The following is a 15,823-nucleotide window of genomic DNA, read 5'->3' as shown; positions in this document are numbered from 1 at the left end:
CTCCTGAGGAAGCTACTAATCGTGGCGAAACTTGTAGAGAGAATTTTTCAGGGCCCCCTGGCACCGGTACATTGCATAAAGGTGGCCTGTTCATTGGAAGAATTAAATGTATCAAGCACTGTCTACTGGAAATAGAATTGTTTTGTAAATGTATGTATTGTTCTTTTTCTATTTCCAGTAAACCAGTGGTTCTCAACCTGGGGGTCGGGACCCCCTTGGGGGTCGAATGATGATTTGCCAGGGGTCACGAATCCTGGGCTGTTCCAAAAGCCTGCACTGCTCTCCCAGCCTCTTTGCCCACTCAGCCTCTTCGCAGGCGCCCATTTAGTTCATGGCATGGCTGGGGGGGCAGAGACTAGAGGTCAGCTGACTGGTAATGAATGTGAAGTGGGAGGGGCTGGAGGAGACCCTATCTCCTGATTTCGCTTTAGGTGTCACTGCTACGAGACACCACAAAAGGGTTTTAATATTTTACAAGTGGAAGGAACTCAGGGAGCTCTAAACGTTAATGGGTTAGGGGCGCAAATTACTTGTCTTGTCTTGGGTGCTCACAACCCATGCTACTATTTTTATTTTTTACTGTTAGGGGTCCCCACAACCTGGGAAATTTTATTAAGGGGTCACGGCACTAGGAAGGTTGAGAACCACTGCAGTAGACTGTGCCTGATTAATGTAATTCTCCTGAGGAAGCTACTACTGGTGGCGAAACATGTGGAGAGAATTTTTCAGCTTGCACATTCTTGAAACTGTATTGTATCATTGGATGGATTTTTCTCATTCTGCCATTTTTAACTTTTATAAATAAATATTTTTTTCATATATCATGTTGTTGTAATTATGCACCACTAAAATCCCAAACACTCACTTTTTCTAAATTGTTACCAATTAAGGGGGACGTGGTGCCAATATTATTTATAGATGATAAGTAGATAACTTTTCAGTTCTTGTACCAGTTAAAGGCCCCTCACTGGCCTCCTCACTCGTCTTCACAGAAATATAAAAAAGTGAAAAAAGAAAAGAATGAAAGCACAAGTACACAAATAATGAAATACACAAAAAAAAGGGGGGAAAAAAAACGAATAAAACACCCCTAAAAGCCCATTTACACCGATGCCGTGCGGTGATGCTCCTGGTATCGTAGGCTGCATAACACACATTGGTGTGCTGCGGTGCAATTCATTCTTAAAAACACTTCAACACACCTGCAGAACAATGTATGGTGGAACACGAGGGTGCGTTGAAAATGGGTCAGGCTGTCTTCTCTGTGCATTGACAACCCATGCCAAGGAAGAGGCCACCTTAACCGCTTAAGGACCGCCTCCTGCACATATACGTCGGCAGAATGGCACGGCTGGGCACAAGCACGTACAGGTACGTCCTCTTTAAGTGCCCAGCCGTGGGTTGCGGGCGCTCGCCCGAGACCCGGTCCGAAGCTCCGTGACCGCGGACCCGATCGCCGCTGGAGTCCCGTGATCGGTCCCCGGAGCTGAAGAACAGGGAGAGCTGTGTGTAAACACAGCTTCCCCACTCTTCACTGTAGCGCCGTCAACGATCGCGTGTTCCCTTATATAGGGAAACACAATCAATGACGTCACACCTACAGCCACACCCCCCTACAGTTAGAAACACAAATGAGGTCACACTTAACCCCTTCAGCGCCCCCTTGTGGTTAACTCCCAAACTGCAATTGTCATTTTCACAGTAATCAGTGCATTTTTAATGCATTTTTTGCTGTGAAAATGACAATGGTCCCAACAATGTGTCAAAATTGTTAGATGTGTCCGCCATAATGTCGCAGTCACGAAAAAAATCGATGATCGCCGTCATTAGTAGTAAAAAAAAAAATATTTATAAAAATGCAATAAAACTATCCCCTAATATGTAAACGCTATAAATTTTGCGCAAACCAATCGATAAACGCTTATTGTGATTTTTTTTTTTACCAAAAATAGGTAGAAGAATACGTATCGGCCTAAACTGAGGAAAACTTTTTTCTTTTATATATTTTTGGGGGATATTTATTATAACAAAAAGGAATAAAAATAGATTTTTTTTTCAAAATTGTCGCTCTATTTTTGTTTATAGCGCAAAAAATAAAAACCACAGAGGTGATCAAATACCACCAAAAGAAATCTCTATTTGTGGGAAAAAAAGGACGCCAATTTTGTTTGGGAGCCACGTCGCACGACCGCGCAATTGTCAGTTAAAGCGACGCAGTGCCGAATCGCAAAAACTGGCCAGGTCCTTTAGCTGCCTAAAGGTCCGGGTCTTAAGTGGTTAATGCAATTTACCAGTGCCAAGGGGCCCTGAAAAAGCTAAACTACCCGAAATACACACAAAAAAAAAAATACTTCCTTCAAATTAAACTTTCAAGAAAGCAAAATGTCCTTGGTCACTCTGCCATCCCTTACACCTACCTACCTACCATACAAAAGCCATAGATCTAGAACCAATGACTTGGGCCTCAATCCTCAGCCCACCTATGAACAAGAAAATGCCAACCTACAAAAGACCAAATAATAAAATAATTCCGTAAAAGCCAATGCCAAATACAACCGGGTCACCATGTGGTCCAGCAGAAGTTCAGAGTTTGCACACGTTCCTCTGGACACAATGGTCACCTCCAAGGCTTGTACAATCATGAGCAGATAAAAGGAGACAATACATGAAAACGCCCGACTTCACCAGATCAGATTTCTTAGAAAAGTGGAGTTCTACTTTAATATGAGGTAATCTTTATATGTACAAGGTCATTCAAATTCGCTTTTTTTCTTTTTTCTTCTTAAACTGGAAGCTTTCCACAAAAAAAGTGCAAGTTACACGAACACGGAATAAAACAACTGGTAATAGTGGCACGCTAGCATCATCAGAACCCCGCGGCGTTCCCATCATCCTTTGTGTCAAGGCGTACTCTGCAATGCTGCTTATTGCAATCTGGAAGATCATTAATTTAGGAGGGTGCCGTACAGTTGTGCTTTTGTAAGACTGTCTTTCCTAGTTAAGCCGATGCTCCCAGTTCTTTGGAATGGCTGGGGCTTGCCGTGGAAACTGGCGTGTCCTTGGTCAATGGAAGACTGGTGTAAGTCTGAGGCCTCGATGGGGCTTTGATTCAGAGATTCGGCCGAACTGTTTGGGCTGACGTCTACGTATTCCCTCTTGACCGACGAGTTGGAATCCAAGCTTTTGCTCCCAAGCTGGACCGACATCCGCTCACTTTTTTGGTCTCTTGTTTCTTTTGCCTTAAAAGAAGACAGCATTTCTTGTTTACAGCTGGCGCTGATGTCGATTTTTAAGCCAGAGTCCGTTCTTAGGAAACAAGAGTCTCCCATTCTGCTTTGACAGACCTCTTCTCCTTCCGAAAAGCTGTCCTGCTTGTAACTGGCATACAGCGGGCTTATGGGGCTCTCCAGCTGCTTAACTGGACTTGGTGCAAAATACTGTTCTGTAAAACTACACTGCGATATTCTTCCGTCGTTGCTGTAAGAGTAGGCGCCGATATCTTCTACGCTCAGCTGCCTCCACCTTGTCGGCAAGTCTTCTTCGGAAAGGTTTGAGCTTCTACACTCGCTGTGTGACTTGTGAGATCCTTGTTGAGTACGGATTCTGGAGAAGTGAAATGGTTCCTCTACGTAGGAAGAAGACCTTATGAAGTTTGGAGATACTGTGTTTTCCGGATTGTGCTCCATGTGCTGGACGGACTTGGACTTTACAAAGCGAGGACTGGCTGCGTGTTCGTAACCGGTGGTGGACTTCCTTTCGAAGAGGTCATCTCGGTTTCCCATGTATATGGCCTGTTGGGAAGCGGTCAACGTATTGGCTTGGTTGTTTTCCTTCTCTTCGGAAGTAGCGCTGAAGCTGGAGTAGGAACTCGATGTTGGTAAAGATGCTACATATTCATTGAAGGCTTCGTGTGAAAAACTTGAGTGGAAGCCGTCTTCTACCGTGCTGTCTGTGGAGTTCTGAGATCTCAGGAAGACCTCGCCTTTGACCTGTACGTCAAAACTCTGCCTCCGGTCTCTCCTCCTTTCTTCTGGGCAGTACAGGGCCGTGTCACTACAGTAGATCTCCGACTTGAACTGCTGCCTCTGGCGGAACTTTTCCTCCGGTTCTTGACTTGCTTGTTCGTAAGTGAGGTCCCTCATTGAAGAAGTTGATAGATGTGAAGAGAGGCTGCTGGGGTCGGGCTTTTCCAGCACCTTAGCAATGACACAAGTAGGAACGCTGTCAGCATATGAAGCGTTAGAGAGGGGCACACTTAGTTTACACCCATGCTTTTCCAAGTGTTCACTTACTCTTTCCTGGAAGTCGGCTGGCAGCTGCAGGCAAAAAAAAAAAAAAAAAGGTGTCAAAATTTAGTATTAAATGTTATGAAATAAAGAAAAACACGTTCCATTGGACTCATTTACACCAGACACGATCACCAACAAAGGAATTATTTTCACAATCATATTTTTAGCTCCATGATTAATTCTGTGTCTGTTGCTATGTCTGCCCGGGAGACGACCGGACTCCACGTGTAGAACCTCAGACTGATAAATATATCTTTGCCGATTCATCATCATTCTGCTCAGAGGATGCCACCTTCAATGGAAAAACGCATTTAAAGTGGTTGTAAACCCTCCATGTACCCAGTGAAGTGACCGGCCTCAGGTGATACACAAAGAGCAAACAAATCCTCCTACATAAGTTGTACCTGTTTATCTGCAGCGATCTTTCCCCCCTACGTTCGTTCAAAATACAGAAGTTACACAGGATCTCTCAGCTCTAAAAAAAAAAGGGGGCAGAGAGCTGAAGCTACATCAGTGAGGGGAGCTCTGAGAGCTGATTGGAGGGAAGGGACACCCCCTCCCCTTCACAGAGCACACAGGAACAGAGCTGAGGCTGTCAATCACAGGCTGTGTGCCGGAGCTCCTTCCGCGGTCACCTTTTATCTCTTGGTGTCAGGAAAACTTGTCAGATAGCAGAGGAAAGAGGGGGCGGCAACCAATACCAGGAGAAACCACTGCATCCTCCACCCCAATACCAGGAGAAACCACCCGCATCCTTCACCCCGATACCAGGAGAAACCACCCGCATCCTCCACCCAGGAGAAACCACCCGCATCTTCCACCCCAATATCAGGAGAAACCACCAGCATCTTCCACCCAAATACCAGGAAAAACCACCCGCATCCTCCACCCCAATATCAGGAGAAACCACCCGAATTCTACACCCCAATACCAGGAGAAACCACCCGCATCCTCCACCCCAATACCAGGAGAAACCACCCGCATTCTCCACCCCAATACCAGGAGAAACCACCCACATCCTCCACCCCAATACCAGGACAAACCACCCACATCCTCCACCCCAATACCAGGGGAAACCACCCGCATCCTCCGCCCAAATACCAGGGGAAACCACCCGTATCCTCCACCCCAATACCAGGACAAACCACCCGCATCCTCCACCCAAAAATCAGGACAAACCACCCACATCCTCCACCCCAATACCAGGACAAACCACCCGCATCCTCCACCCCAATACCAGGAGAAACCACCCGCATCCTCCACCCCAATACCAGGACAAACCACCCGCATCCTCCACCCCAATACCAGGAGAAACCACCCACATCCTCCACCCCAATACCAGGACAAACCACCTGCATCTTCCACCCAAATACCAGGAGAAACCACCCGAATGTTCTACCCCAAAACCAGGAGAAACCACCCGCATTTTCCACCCCAATACCAGGAGAAACCACCCGCATCTTCCACCCCAATACCAGGACAAACCACTGCATCCTCCACCCCAATACCAGGAGAAACCACCCGCATCTTCCACCCAAATACCAGGAGAAACCACCCGCATCCTCCACCCCAATACCAGGAGAAACCACCCGCATCTTCCACCCCAATACCAGGAGAAACCACCCGAATCCTCTACCCCAATACCAGGAGAAACCACCTGCATCCTCCACCCCGATACCAGGAGAAACCACCCGTATCCTCCACCCCAATACCAGGAGAAACCACCCGCATCCTCCACCCCAATACCAGGAGAAACCACCCACATCCTCCATCCAAATACCAGGAGAAACCACCCGCATCTTCCACCCCAATACCAGGAGAAACCACCCGCATCTTCCACCCAAATACCAGGAGAGACCACCCGAATCCTCCAGCCCAATACCAGGAGAAACCACCCGCATCCTCCACCCCAATACCAGGAGAGACCACCCGCATCCTCCATCCCAATACCAGGAGAAACCACCCGCATCCTCCACCCCAATACCAAGAGAAACCACCCGCATCCTCCACCCCAATACCAGGAGAAACCACCCGCATCCTCCACCCCAATACCATGAGAAACCACTTGCATCCTCCACCCCAATACCAGGAGAAACCACCCGCATCCTCCACCCCAATACCAGGACAAACCACCCGCATCCTCCACCCCGATACCAGGAGAAACCACCCGCATCTTCCACCCAAATATCAGGAGAAACCACCCGCATCCTCCACCCCAATACCAGGAGAAACCACCCGCATCCTCCACCCAAATACCAGGAGAAACGACCTGCATCCTCCACCCAAATACCAGGAGAAACCACCTGCATCTTCCACCCCAATATCAGGAGAAACCACCCACATCCTCCACCCCAATACCAGGACAAACCACCCACATCCTCCACCCCAATACCAGGACAAACCACCCACATCCTCCACCCCAATACCAGGGGAAACCACCCGCATCCTCCGCCCAAATACCAGGGGAAACCACCCGTATCCTCCACCCCAATACCAGGACAAACCACCCGCATCCTCCACCCAAAAATCAGGACAAACCACCCACATCCTCCACCCCAATACCAGGACAAACCACCCGCATCCTCCACCCCAATACCAGGAGAAACCACCCGCATCCTCCACCCCAATACCAGGACAAACCACCCGCATCCTCCACCCCAATACCAGGAGAAACCACCCACATCCTCCACCCCAATACCAGGACAAACCACCTGCATCTTCCACCCAAATACCAGGAGAAACCACCCGAATGTTCTACCCCAAAACCAGGAGAAACCACCCGCATTTTCCACCCCAATACCAGGAGAAACCACCCGCATCTTCCACCCCAATACCAGGACAAACCACTGCATCCTCCACCCCAATACCAGGAGAAACCACCCGCATCTTCCACCCAAATACCAGGAGAAACCACCCGCATCCTCCACCCCAATACCAGGAGAAACCACCCGCATCTTCCACCCCAATACCAGGAGAAACCACCCGAATCCTCTACCCCAATACCAGGAGAAACCACCTGCATCCTCCACCCCGATACCAGGAGAAACCACCCGTATCCTCCACCCCAATACCAGGAGAAACCACCCGCATCCTCCACCCCAATACCAGGAGAAACCACCCACATCCTCCATCCAAATACCAGGAGAAACCACCCGCATCTTCCACCCCAATACCAGGAGAAACCACCCGCATCTTCCACCCAAATATCAGGAGAGACCACCCGAATCCTCCAGCCCAATACCAGGAGAAACCACCCGCATCCTCCACCCCAATACCAGGAGAGACCACCCGCATCCTCCATCCCAATACCAGGAGAAACCACCCGCATCCTCCACCCCAATACCAGGAGAAACCACCCGCATCCTCCACCCCAATACCAAGAGAAACCACCCGCATCCTCCACCCCAATACCATGAGAAACCACCCGCATCCTCCACCCCAATACCATGAGAAACCACTTGCATCCTCCACCCCAATACCAGGAGAAACCACCCGCATCCTCCACCCCAATACCAGGACAAACCACCCGCATCCTCCACCCCGATACCAGGAGAAACCACCCGCATCTTCCACCCAAATATCAGGAGAAACCACCCGCATCCTCCACCCCAATACCAGGAGAAACCACCCGCATCCTCCACCCAAATACCAGGAGAAACGACCCGCATCCTCCACCCAAATACCAGGAGAAACCACCTGCATCTTCCACCCCAATATCAGGAGAAACCACCCGCATCCTCCACCCCAATACCAGGAGAAACCACCTGCATTCTCCACCTAAATACCAGGGGAAACCACCCGAATCCTACACCCCAATACCAGGAGAAACCACCCGCATCCTCCACCCCAATACCAGGAGAAACCACCCGCATCCTCCACCCAAATACCAGGAGAAACCACCCGCATCCTCCACCCCAATACCAGGAGAAACCACCCGCATCCTCCACCCCAATACCAGGAGAAACCACCCGCATCCTCCACCCCAATACCAGGGGAAACCACCCGCATCCTCCACCCAAATACCAGGAAAAACCACCCGCATCCTCCACCCCAATATCAGGAGAAACCACCTGCATCCTCCACCCAAATACCAGGAGAAACCACCCGCATCCTCCACCCCAATACCAGGAGAGACCACCCGCATCCTCCATCCCAATACCAGGACAAACCACCCGCATCCTCCACCCCAATACCAGGAGAAACCACCCGCATCCTCCACCCCAATACCAGGAAAAACCACCCGCATCCTCCACCCCAATACCAGGAGAAACCACCCGCATCCTCCACCCCAATACCAGGAAAAAACACCCGCATCCTCCACCCCAATACCAGGAGAAACCACCCGCATCCTTCACCCCGATACCAGGAGAAACCACCTGCATCCTCCACCCCAATACCAGGAAAAACCACCCGCATCCTCCACCCCAATACCAGGAGAAACCACCCGCATCCTCCACCCCAATACCAGGAGAAACCACCCGCATCCTCCACCCCAATACCAAGAGAAACCACCCGCATCCTCCACCCCAATACCAGGAGAAACCACCCGCATCCTCCACCCCAATACCAGGAGAAACCACCCGCATCCTCCACCCCAATACCAGGAGAAACCACCCACATCCTCCACCCCAATACCAGGAGAGACCACCCGCATCCTCCACCCCAATACCAGGAGAAACCACCCGCATCCTTCACCCCGATACCAGGAGAAACCACCCGCATCCTCCACCCCAATACCAGGAGAAACCACCCGCATCCTCCACCCCAATACCAGGAGAAACCACCTGCATCTTCCACCCCAATACCAGGACAAACCACCTGAATTCTACACCCCCCAGTACTCAGAGAGCTTAGTCATAAAACACTGACCTCAGACAGCTTGTGCGCTCTGTAGAAGCCTTTGCTGCACTGAAGTAACTGAGAGGCCAAGTTGCAGTCTTTCCGGTACAGCTCCTAAAAAGTGAACATACAGCAAGATCAAAGGTCACACAGCAAGATCAGAGGTCACACAGCAAGGTCAGAGGTCACACAGCAAGATCAGAGGTCACACAGCAAGATCAGAGGTCACACAGCAAGATCAGAGGTCACATAGCAAGATCAAAGGTCACACAGCAAGCTCGAAGGCACTATTGTACATGGGAGCAAACAGCTTTTGCTGCAATATTTACATTCAGTCTAAAGATTTTCATATGTACAAGGCCGCCTTGTACCCCATTATATGTTGTCATAGTGCAGCTCTAAGGCCCGCCTTGTACCCCCATTATATGGTGTCATAGTGCAGCTCTAAGGCCCGCTTGTACCCCATTATATGATGTCATAGTGCAGCTCTAAGACCCGCCTTGTACCCCATTATATGGTGTCATGGTTCAGCTCTAAGGCCCGCTTGTACCCCATTATATGATGTCATAGTGCAGCTCTAAGACCCGCCTTGTACCCCATTATATGGTGTCATGGTGCAGCTCTAAGACCCGCCTTTTACCCCATTATATGGCGGCACTGATGGGCACTCATGGGCGGCACTTATGGGTGGCACTAATGGGTACTTATGGGTGGCATAGGTGGGCACTGGGCATGGATGGGCACTGAGAGGTGGCACTGATAGACACTGAGGGGTGGCACTGCTGGGCATCACTTGTTTATCCCATATTGTGCCAGTCAGTGTCCATGTTGCCAGTCAGTGCCCATTTGTGGGCACCGATTGGCATCTATTGTTCTCATTTTTTTAATTGTTTTTTTTATTTGCCCCCCTTCCCTGGTGGTCCTGGCGGCTTCCCTGGTAGTCCAGTGTTGGCATCCGAGGGGGAGCTGCGCTGATAAACAATTAACGCGAACCCCCCTGTCAGTAGAGCCGCCGATCGGCTCTCCTCTACTCGCGTCTGTGAGACGCGAGTGAGGAAGAGCCGATCAACGTCTCTTCCTGTTTAACATCCTGATCAGCTGTGATTGGACACGGCTGATCAGACTGACACCCGCATCGCCGCGCTGCGCGCCGGCATGTTATCCTGCTGGATGTCAATAGACGTCCAGTCAGGATTACACAACCACTTCCCGGACGTCAATTTACTATTGACCGGGCGGAAAGTGGTTAAAGGACCTAGAGGTGGCTACCCCCCTTTTTTTTCTATATATTTTTTTTATTTCTTTTTTTTTGTAAGGGGCCCAAAGGTCCACAGGGCAACCCCCCTTATTTTATTTTTTTTGTTCATCAGCACCCAAAGCCCCCCGACCTCAATTCGCGGTGGCAGCACCCCCTGCTTCTCAATTCGTGGCGGTTCTCTGCTCCAGGGGGCCCATGCCTGAAGCTGTGTAAGGGGCCCCATAATTCCTGATGGATAAGAGACATTCATTTCTTATATTTAGTGATTAATGATTGGGAACGTTTTATTTGCCTGTGGAGGGTTCGATTTTATTGGTTGTCCACTTACGTTGTCCTCGGAGAGTTTCTCGATGGTCACCTTGGCCTCCAGCAGATGATTATTGAGGGCGATCACCTCGTGACCCAGAGCTCTCTTCTCCTCTTCATAATGTTGTCCCTGGAAATAAAGAGCCGGCATTAGAGAATGGTTTGTCCCTCCGCTGCAATCGAGGTAAAACGAGGCAATCATTAACGGTGAAAGGTTTCCCCGTCCCGGAGATGGAAGGAAACCTGCGTCCAATCCGGAACCTGGAAATCTAATTCACATTGAAAGCCCGGAACCCCAGAGGAGGGAGGAACTCGGCTCTCCCAGGAGCTCCGTACTTCTACTATACATAATAATACATATAATCTACAAGAAGAAAGTGCGCTACCAAAATATAATCCCGCGGGAGATAAATGTGGATCTGAGAAGCAAATCCCCCGCGAGATACAAAGTCCAACAACTCTTATAGCAAAGCAGGGCCGCCTTTAATGTTGATTGGACTCTGGGCAAAAAAAATCTTAGGCCCCCCCCCCAATGCAATTTTGCTCTCCGCCTGCTCTGAGACATACAATAAATATCAACTTAAAATCTCTTTACTGTATCAGATCAGGCAGTGATTGTGATTGGTTGCCAGAGGTTACAGCATATCATTACCACTTACTGACTGGTTGCTAGAGGTTACAGCACACACTATGGCTCACTGATTAGTTACTAGAGGTTACAGCACATGATTTCTTCTTGTTGATTGGTTGCTAGAGATTACTGTACAGTAATACTGCTCACTGATACGTTGCTAGAGGTTACAGCATATCATTACAACTTACTGCCTGGTTGCTAGAGGTTACAGAAAATGATTTGTTCTTGTTGATTGGTTGCTAGAGGTTACTGTACAGTAATACTGCTCACTGATTGGTTGCTAGAGGTTATAGCACATCATCTCTGATAACTGAGCCACCAGGCCCACAATGACTTCCTATACATACCCACCCCCCTTAGATCTGAGAGCCCCTCCACCAGGCCCACAATGATTTCCTATACATAATGACCCCCCCCCCCCACTGAGATCCGAGAGCCTCTCCACCATTCCCACAATAACTTCCTATACCTAACCCCACCTCGGATCCGAGAGCCCCCATCACCAGGCCCACAATGACTTCCTATACATAACCCCCCACTCAGATCTGAGAGCCCCTCCACCAGGCCCACAATGATTTCCTATACATACCCCCCCCCCCCACTGAGATCCGAGAGCCCCCTCTACCATTCCCACAATGATTTCCTATACATAACCCCCCCCCCCCCACTGAGATCCGAGAGCCTCTCCACCATTCCCACAATAACTTCCTATACCTAACCCCACCTCGGATCCGAGAGCCACTCCACCATGTCCACAATAACTTCTTATACATACCCCCCCCCCCTCGGATCCGAGAGCCTCTCCACCATTCCCACAATGATTTCCTATACATACCCCCCCCACTCAGATCTGAGAGCCCCTCCACCATGCCCACAATGACTCCCTATACATACCCCCCCACTCAGATCCGAGAGCCACTCCACCATGTCCACAATGACTTCCTATACATACTCCCCCCCCCGGATCCAAGAGCCCCCTCCACAATGACTTCCTATACATAACCCCCCCCTTCTTGATCTGAGATGCCTCGCTACCATGGCCACAATTATTGTCGATCTTTCTTTGCCTCCTATCACTGTGAAGGAAATTATACAAATGTCACTTGACCGCGCAATTGTCATTCAAAGTGTGACGGCGCTGAAAGCCGAAAATTGGTCTGGGCAGCAAGGGGGGGGGGGGGAGTGCTCCATAAGTGGGTAAGGAATAGGATTACTCTGCTCAGGTTTTTATTATAGAAGGAAAATTGAAAAAAAAAAAAGTTTTATTGATGTTCCCAAATCCTATTTTTATATAACAGATGAGGCCCCTCAGCGATCTTCTATGTAGGAAGCTCTGGAATGTGATGACAATCATGATTCTCACGGTGATCACATGGTCATCAATAATGCTGATTGGTTCCTGAACACCAGGGCAGACCCAGAGCTGTCATGTGACTTTGGAGTCTGATACCCCGGAAGGTGCACAGGGGGTGTTGGGACGTTTGCTGCGGGTCGGTGACTCACGGCAATGCCAAGGATTCCACCCTCCTTTCTTCTATTGTTCCTCCGCCACATGACATCATTATTTTTTCATCCAATGACATTGCACCCCATTCTCTGCATTTGCTGTCTTCACCAGGGACATCCCGGAACCCCAATACAGCGAGTTCTCCATTAGCCCTGCAGGGGGCGCCACAGCCCCGGCCCCATCCAACAACCCAATACAAGTCTAACATTTAATCCAGTATAATAATTTGTATCTAAAGCCAAAACTTTACAAGAATCTGACAGGTTTTCTCTTTTCCATCCTGGAGACAAAATGAAAATAGAAAGTTCTTGGCATTGGCTGACCCACAAATCCCCCTCAGGCCTGCCTGGTCACTTCCAGAGCCTGCGCAGCGTCTAGAACGCCCGCCATTCGTCACCGCTCATAAAAGGACCCGAAACCCTCCAGGAAGATTGAAGGTTTATTTTTCCTGCCAAAACCTCTGCCAGTCTTCTCTAAAATTAGCCGCTTTTCCCGGAATCCCGCTCATTAATTCACCCCGGCGCTCCGAGCCGCAGAAGATCCTCCGACTTGATTTTGTCAGAATTGACTTCTCCTCACCGGCTCTACGCAGGGAGGGGGGGGGGCGCCTCCCATCCCCCGCAAATGTGAACGGCGTGGAGATATTTGTATAAATGTGTCTGAAAATTATCATCATAAGTGTCAGAGGCTTTTATTGACAATGACATGAAGTTTTTGCAGAGTCAATATTTTCAGTGCTGACCCTTCTTTTTCCTGACCTCTGAAGTTCCCCCCGGCAGGCTGTCACTCATCTTCTGGGCCACACCCTGGCTCCCCCCCCTCCCAATTCTTCCATAATCAATGCTTTTTTTTTTGTTCCCCCGCCTCTTAAGGATTGACCACAAATTCTCAATGGGATTAAGGTCTGGGGAGTTTCCTGGTCATGGACCCAAAATTTCCATGTTTTGTTCCCCAGCCCACTTAGATCTCACTTTTGGCCTTATGGCAAGGAGCTCCATCATGCTGGAGAAGGCATTGTTCCTCACCAAACTCTTCTTGGATGGTTGGGAGAAATTGCTCTTTGTGGATGTTTTTGGACCATTCTTTATTCATGGCAAATTGCGAGTGAGCCCCCCCCCCCCCCACACACACACATGAATGGTCTCAGGATGACACAGGACTGATGGTGGCGCTCACCTTTTCTTCTCCAGACAAGGTTTCTTCCAGATGCCCCAACCAATGGGGAAGGGTATTCATCAGAGAAAATTACTCCCCCCCCCCCCCCCCCCCCAGTCCTCAGCAGTCCAATCCCTGTAGAGTCTGCAGAATATTGGTCTGTCCCTGACATTTTTCCTGGAGAGAAGTGGCTTCTTTGCCGCCCTTCCTGATACCAGATCGTCCTCCAAAAGTCTTCTCCTCAATGTGGGTGCCGATGTACCCAAACCTGCCACTCCTGAGCAAGCTCTGCACTGGTGGTGCCCCGATCCCCCCTCAATAGTGGTGCCCCCATCCCCCCTCTGCAGTGGTGGTGCCCTGATCCCCCCCTCACTAGTGGTGCCCCCATCCCCCCTCTGCACTGGTGGTGCCCCGATCCCCCCTCACTAGTGGTGCCCCCCTCTGCACTGGTGGTGCCCTGATCCCCCCCCTCACTAGTGGTGCCCCCATCCCCCCTCTGCACTGGTGGTGCCCCCCATCCCCCCCCTGTCTGTACTGGTGGTGTCCTGATCCCACAGCTGAATCAACTGTAGGAAACGGTCCTGGCACTTGCTGAACTTTCTTGGGCGCCCCGAAGCCTTCTTCACAAGAATTGAACCTCTCTTCTTGGAGTTCTTGAAGATCCGATAAATGGTTGATTTCTTAGTAGCAGCGATATCCTTGCCTGTGAATTCCTTCTTGTGCAAAGCAACGATGATGGTATGTGTTTCCTTGCAGGAAATCGTGGGTAAAGGAGGGAGAAACAATGATTTCAAGCACCACCCTCCTTTTTAAGGCACTTAGCAGAGAGGGTGGACCATCTATCTCTAGACTGGTCACCCACATATGCAGATACCCCTCTGCAGGGTATTAGAAGAGTTAGGACTCTCCCTGGATCACTGTAATGTATGATTGCCGTGACAGACTCCCATATAGATGTCCAATCATGTGTCCTTCGTGTGCCCCAATCATGTGTCCCCCGTGTGTGCCCCAATCATGTATCCCCCGTGTGTGCCCCAATCATGTGTCCCCCGTGTGTGTCCCAATCATGTGTCCCCCGTGTGTGTCCCAATCATGTGTCCCCCGTGTGTGCCCCAATCATGTATCCCCCATGTGTGCCCCAATCATGTGTCCCCCGTGTGTGCCCCAATAATGTGTCCCCGTGTGTGCCCCAATCATGTGTCCCCCGTGTGTGCCCCAATCATGTGTCCCCCGTGTGTACTTTGTATTTCAGATCCAGAAGATTGGGATATTTCGGGGAAGGTGGAGACATTTCTCCATAACAAATCCAATGATTGCTCCTCACACCGCGCTCTGCCATCCGCCATTCTAAATGATGGATTGCCGGGTGAAATAGAAAGTCAATTCTACTAAATTATTGAAAGTCATAATCCAATATTCATTGTGAGAGATAATTGGTGCCGCCATCACTGCGGGATAATCGTCAGGAGGAGGAGAATTTGATTTGCTGGTGATTTTGGTGGTGAGGTGAGTGATGAGAAAGGCATACAAATCTACAGCTAAAATGTAAAAGATCATATTTAGCTTTTCCTTTGATAATAAAATATCGGGAGACATTCATTAAAGTTTACCAGCCAATGAAAGCCGATCTGTCCTGGTATAATCTGCCCGGATACACGGAGTCGCTGTGATGAAATGTGCGGATTTACTGACACACATAAGAGTTGGGAAGTTGGGTGTTAAGGTGGGATATGACTTTGGTCATGAAGGGGTTAAGGCGCCGTACTGCCAGAAAAATATTTGATGAAATTCCCGCCATTCATTCTCTGATATCATTGGATGTGTCTATGGGCAGA

At 49.6% G+C, this 15,823-nt stretch overlaps 1 protein-coding gene across 3 annotated transcripts in view; it reads right to left on the bottom strand.

Annotated features, from left to right (window-relative positions):
- Positions 1-2,694: 2,694 nt before the first annotated feature.
- The window catches only part of BEGAIN (brain enriched guanylate kinase associated), a 91,617-nt gene continuing 78,488 nt past the window's right edge, over positions 2,695-15,823 (bottom strand). For 2 of the 3 annotated variants that reach the window (XM_040333770.1, XM_040333769.1), the window contains 3 exons: positions 10,715-10,822; positions 9,159-9,242; positions 2,695-4,316 (listed from right to left, as the gene is read on the bottom strand). In XM_040333770.1, coding sequence (XP_040189704.1) covers positions 2,946-4,316; positions 9,159-9,242; positions 10,715-10,822 — 1,563 coding nt within the window. In that variant the 3' untranslated portion in view covers positions 2,695-2,945. The remainder of the gene's footprint in view (positions 4,317-9,158; positions 9,243-10,714; positions 10,823-15,823) is intronic. The other variant, XM_040333771.1, reaches the window with a different exon arrangement.

This window comes from Rana temporaria, chromosome 13, assembly GCF_905171775.1.
Source record: "Rana temporaria chromosome 13, aRanTem1.1, whole genome shotgun sequence".
NCBI classification, from domain to species: Eukaryota; Metazoa; Chordata; class Amphibia; order Anura; family Ranidae; genus Rana; species Rana temporaria.
This window is presented reverse-complemented; position numbering and strand designations above follow the sequence as displayed.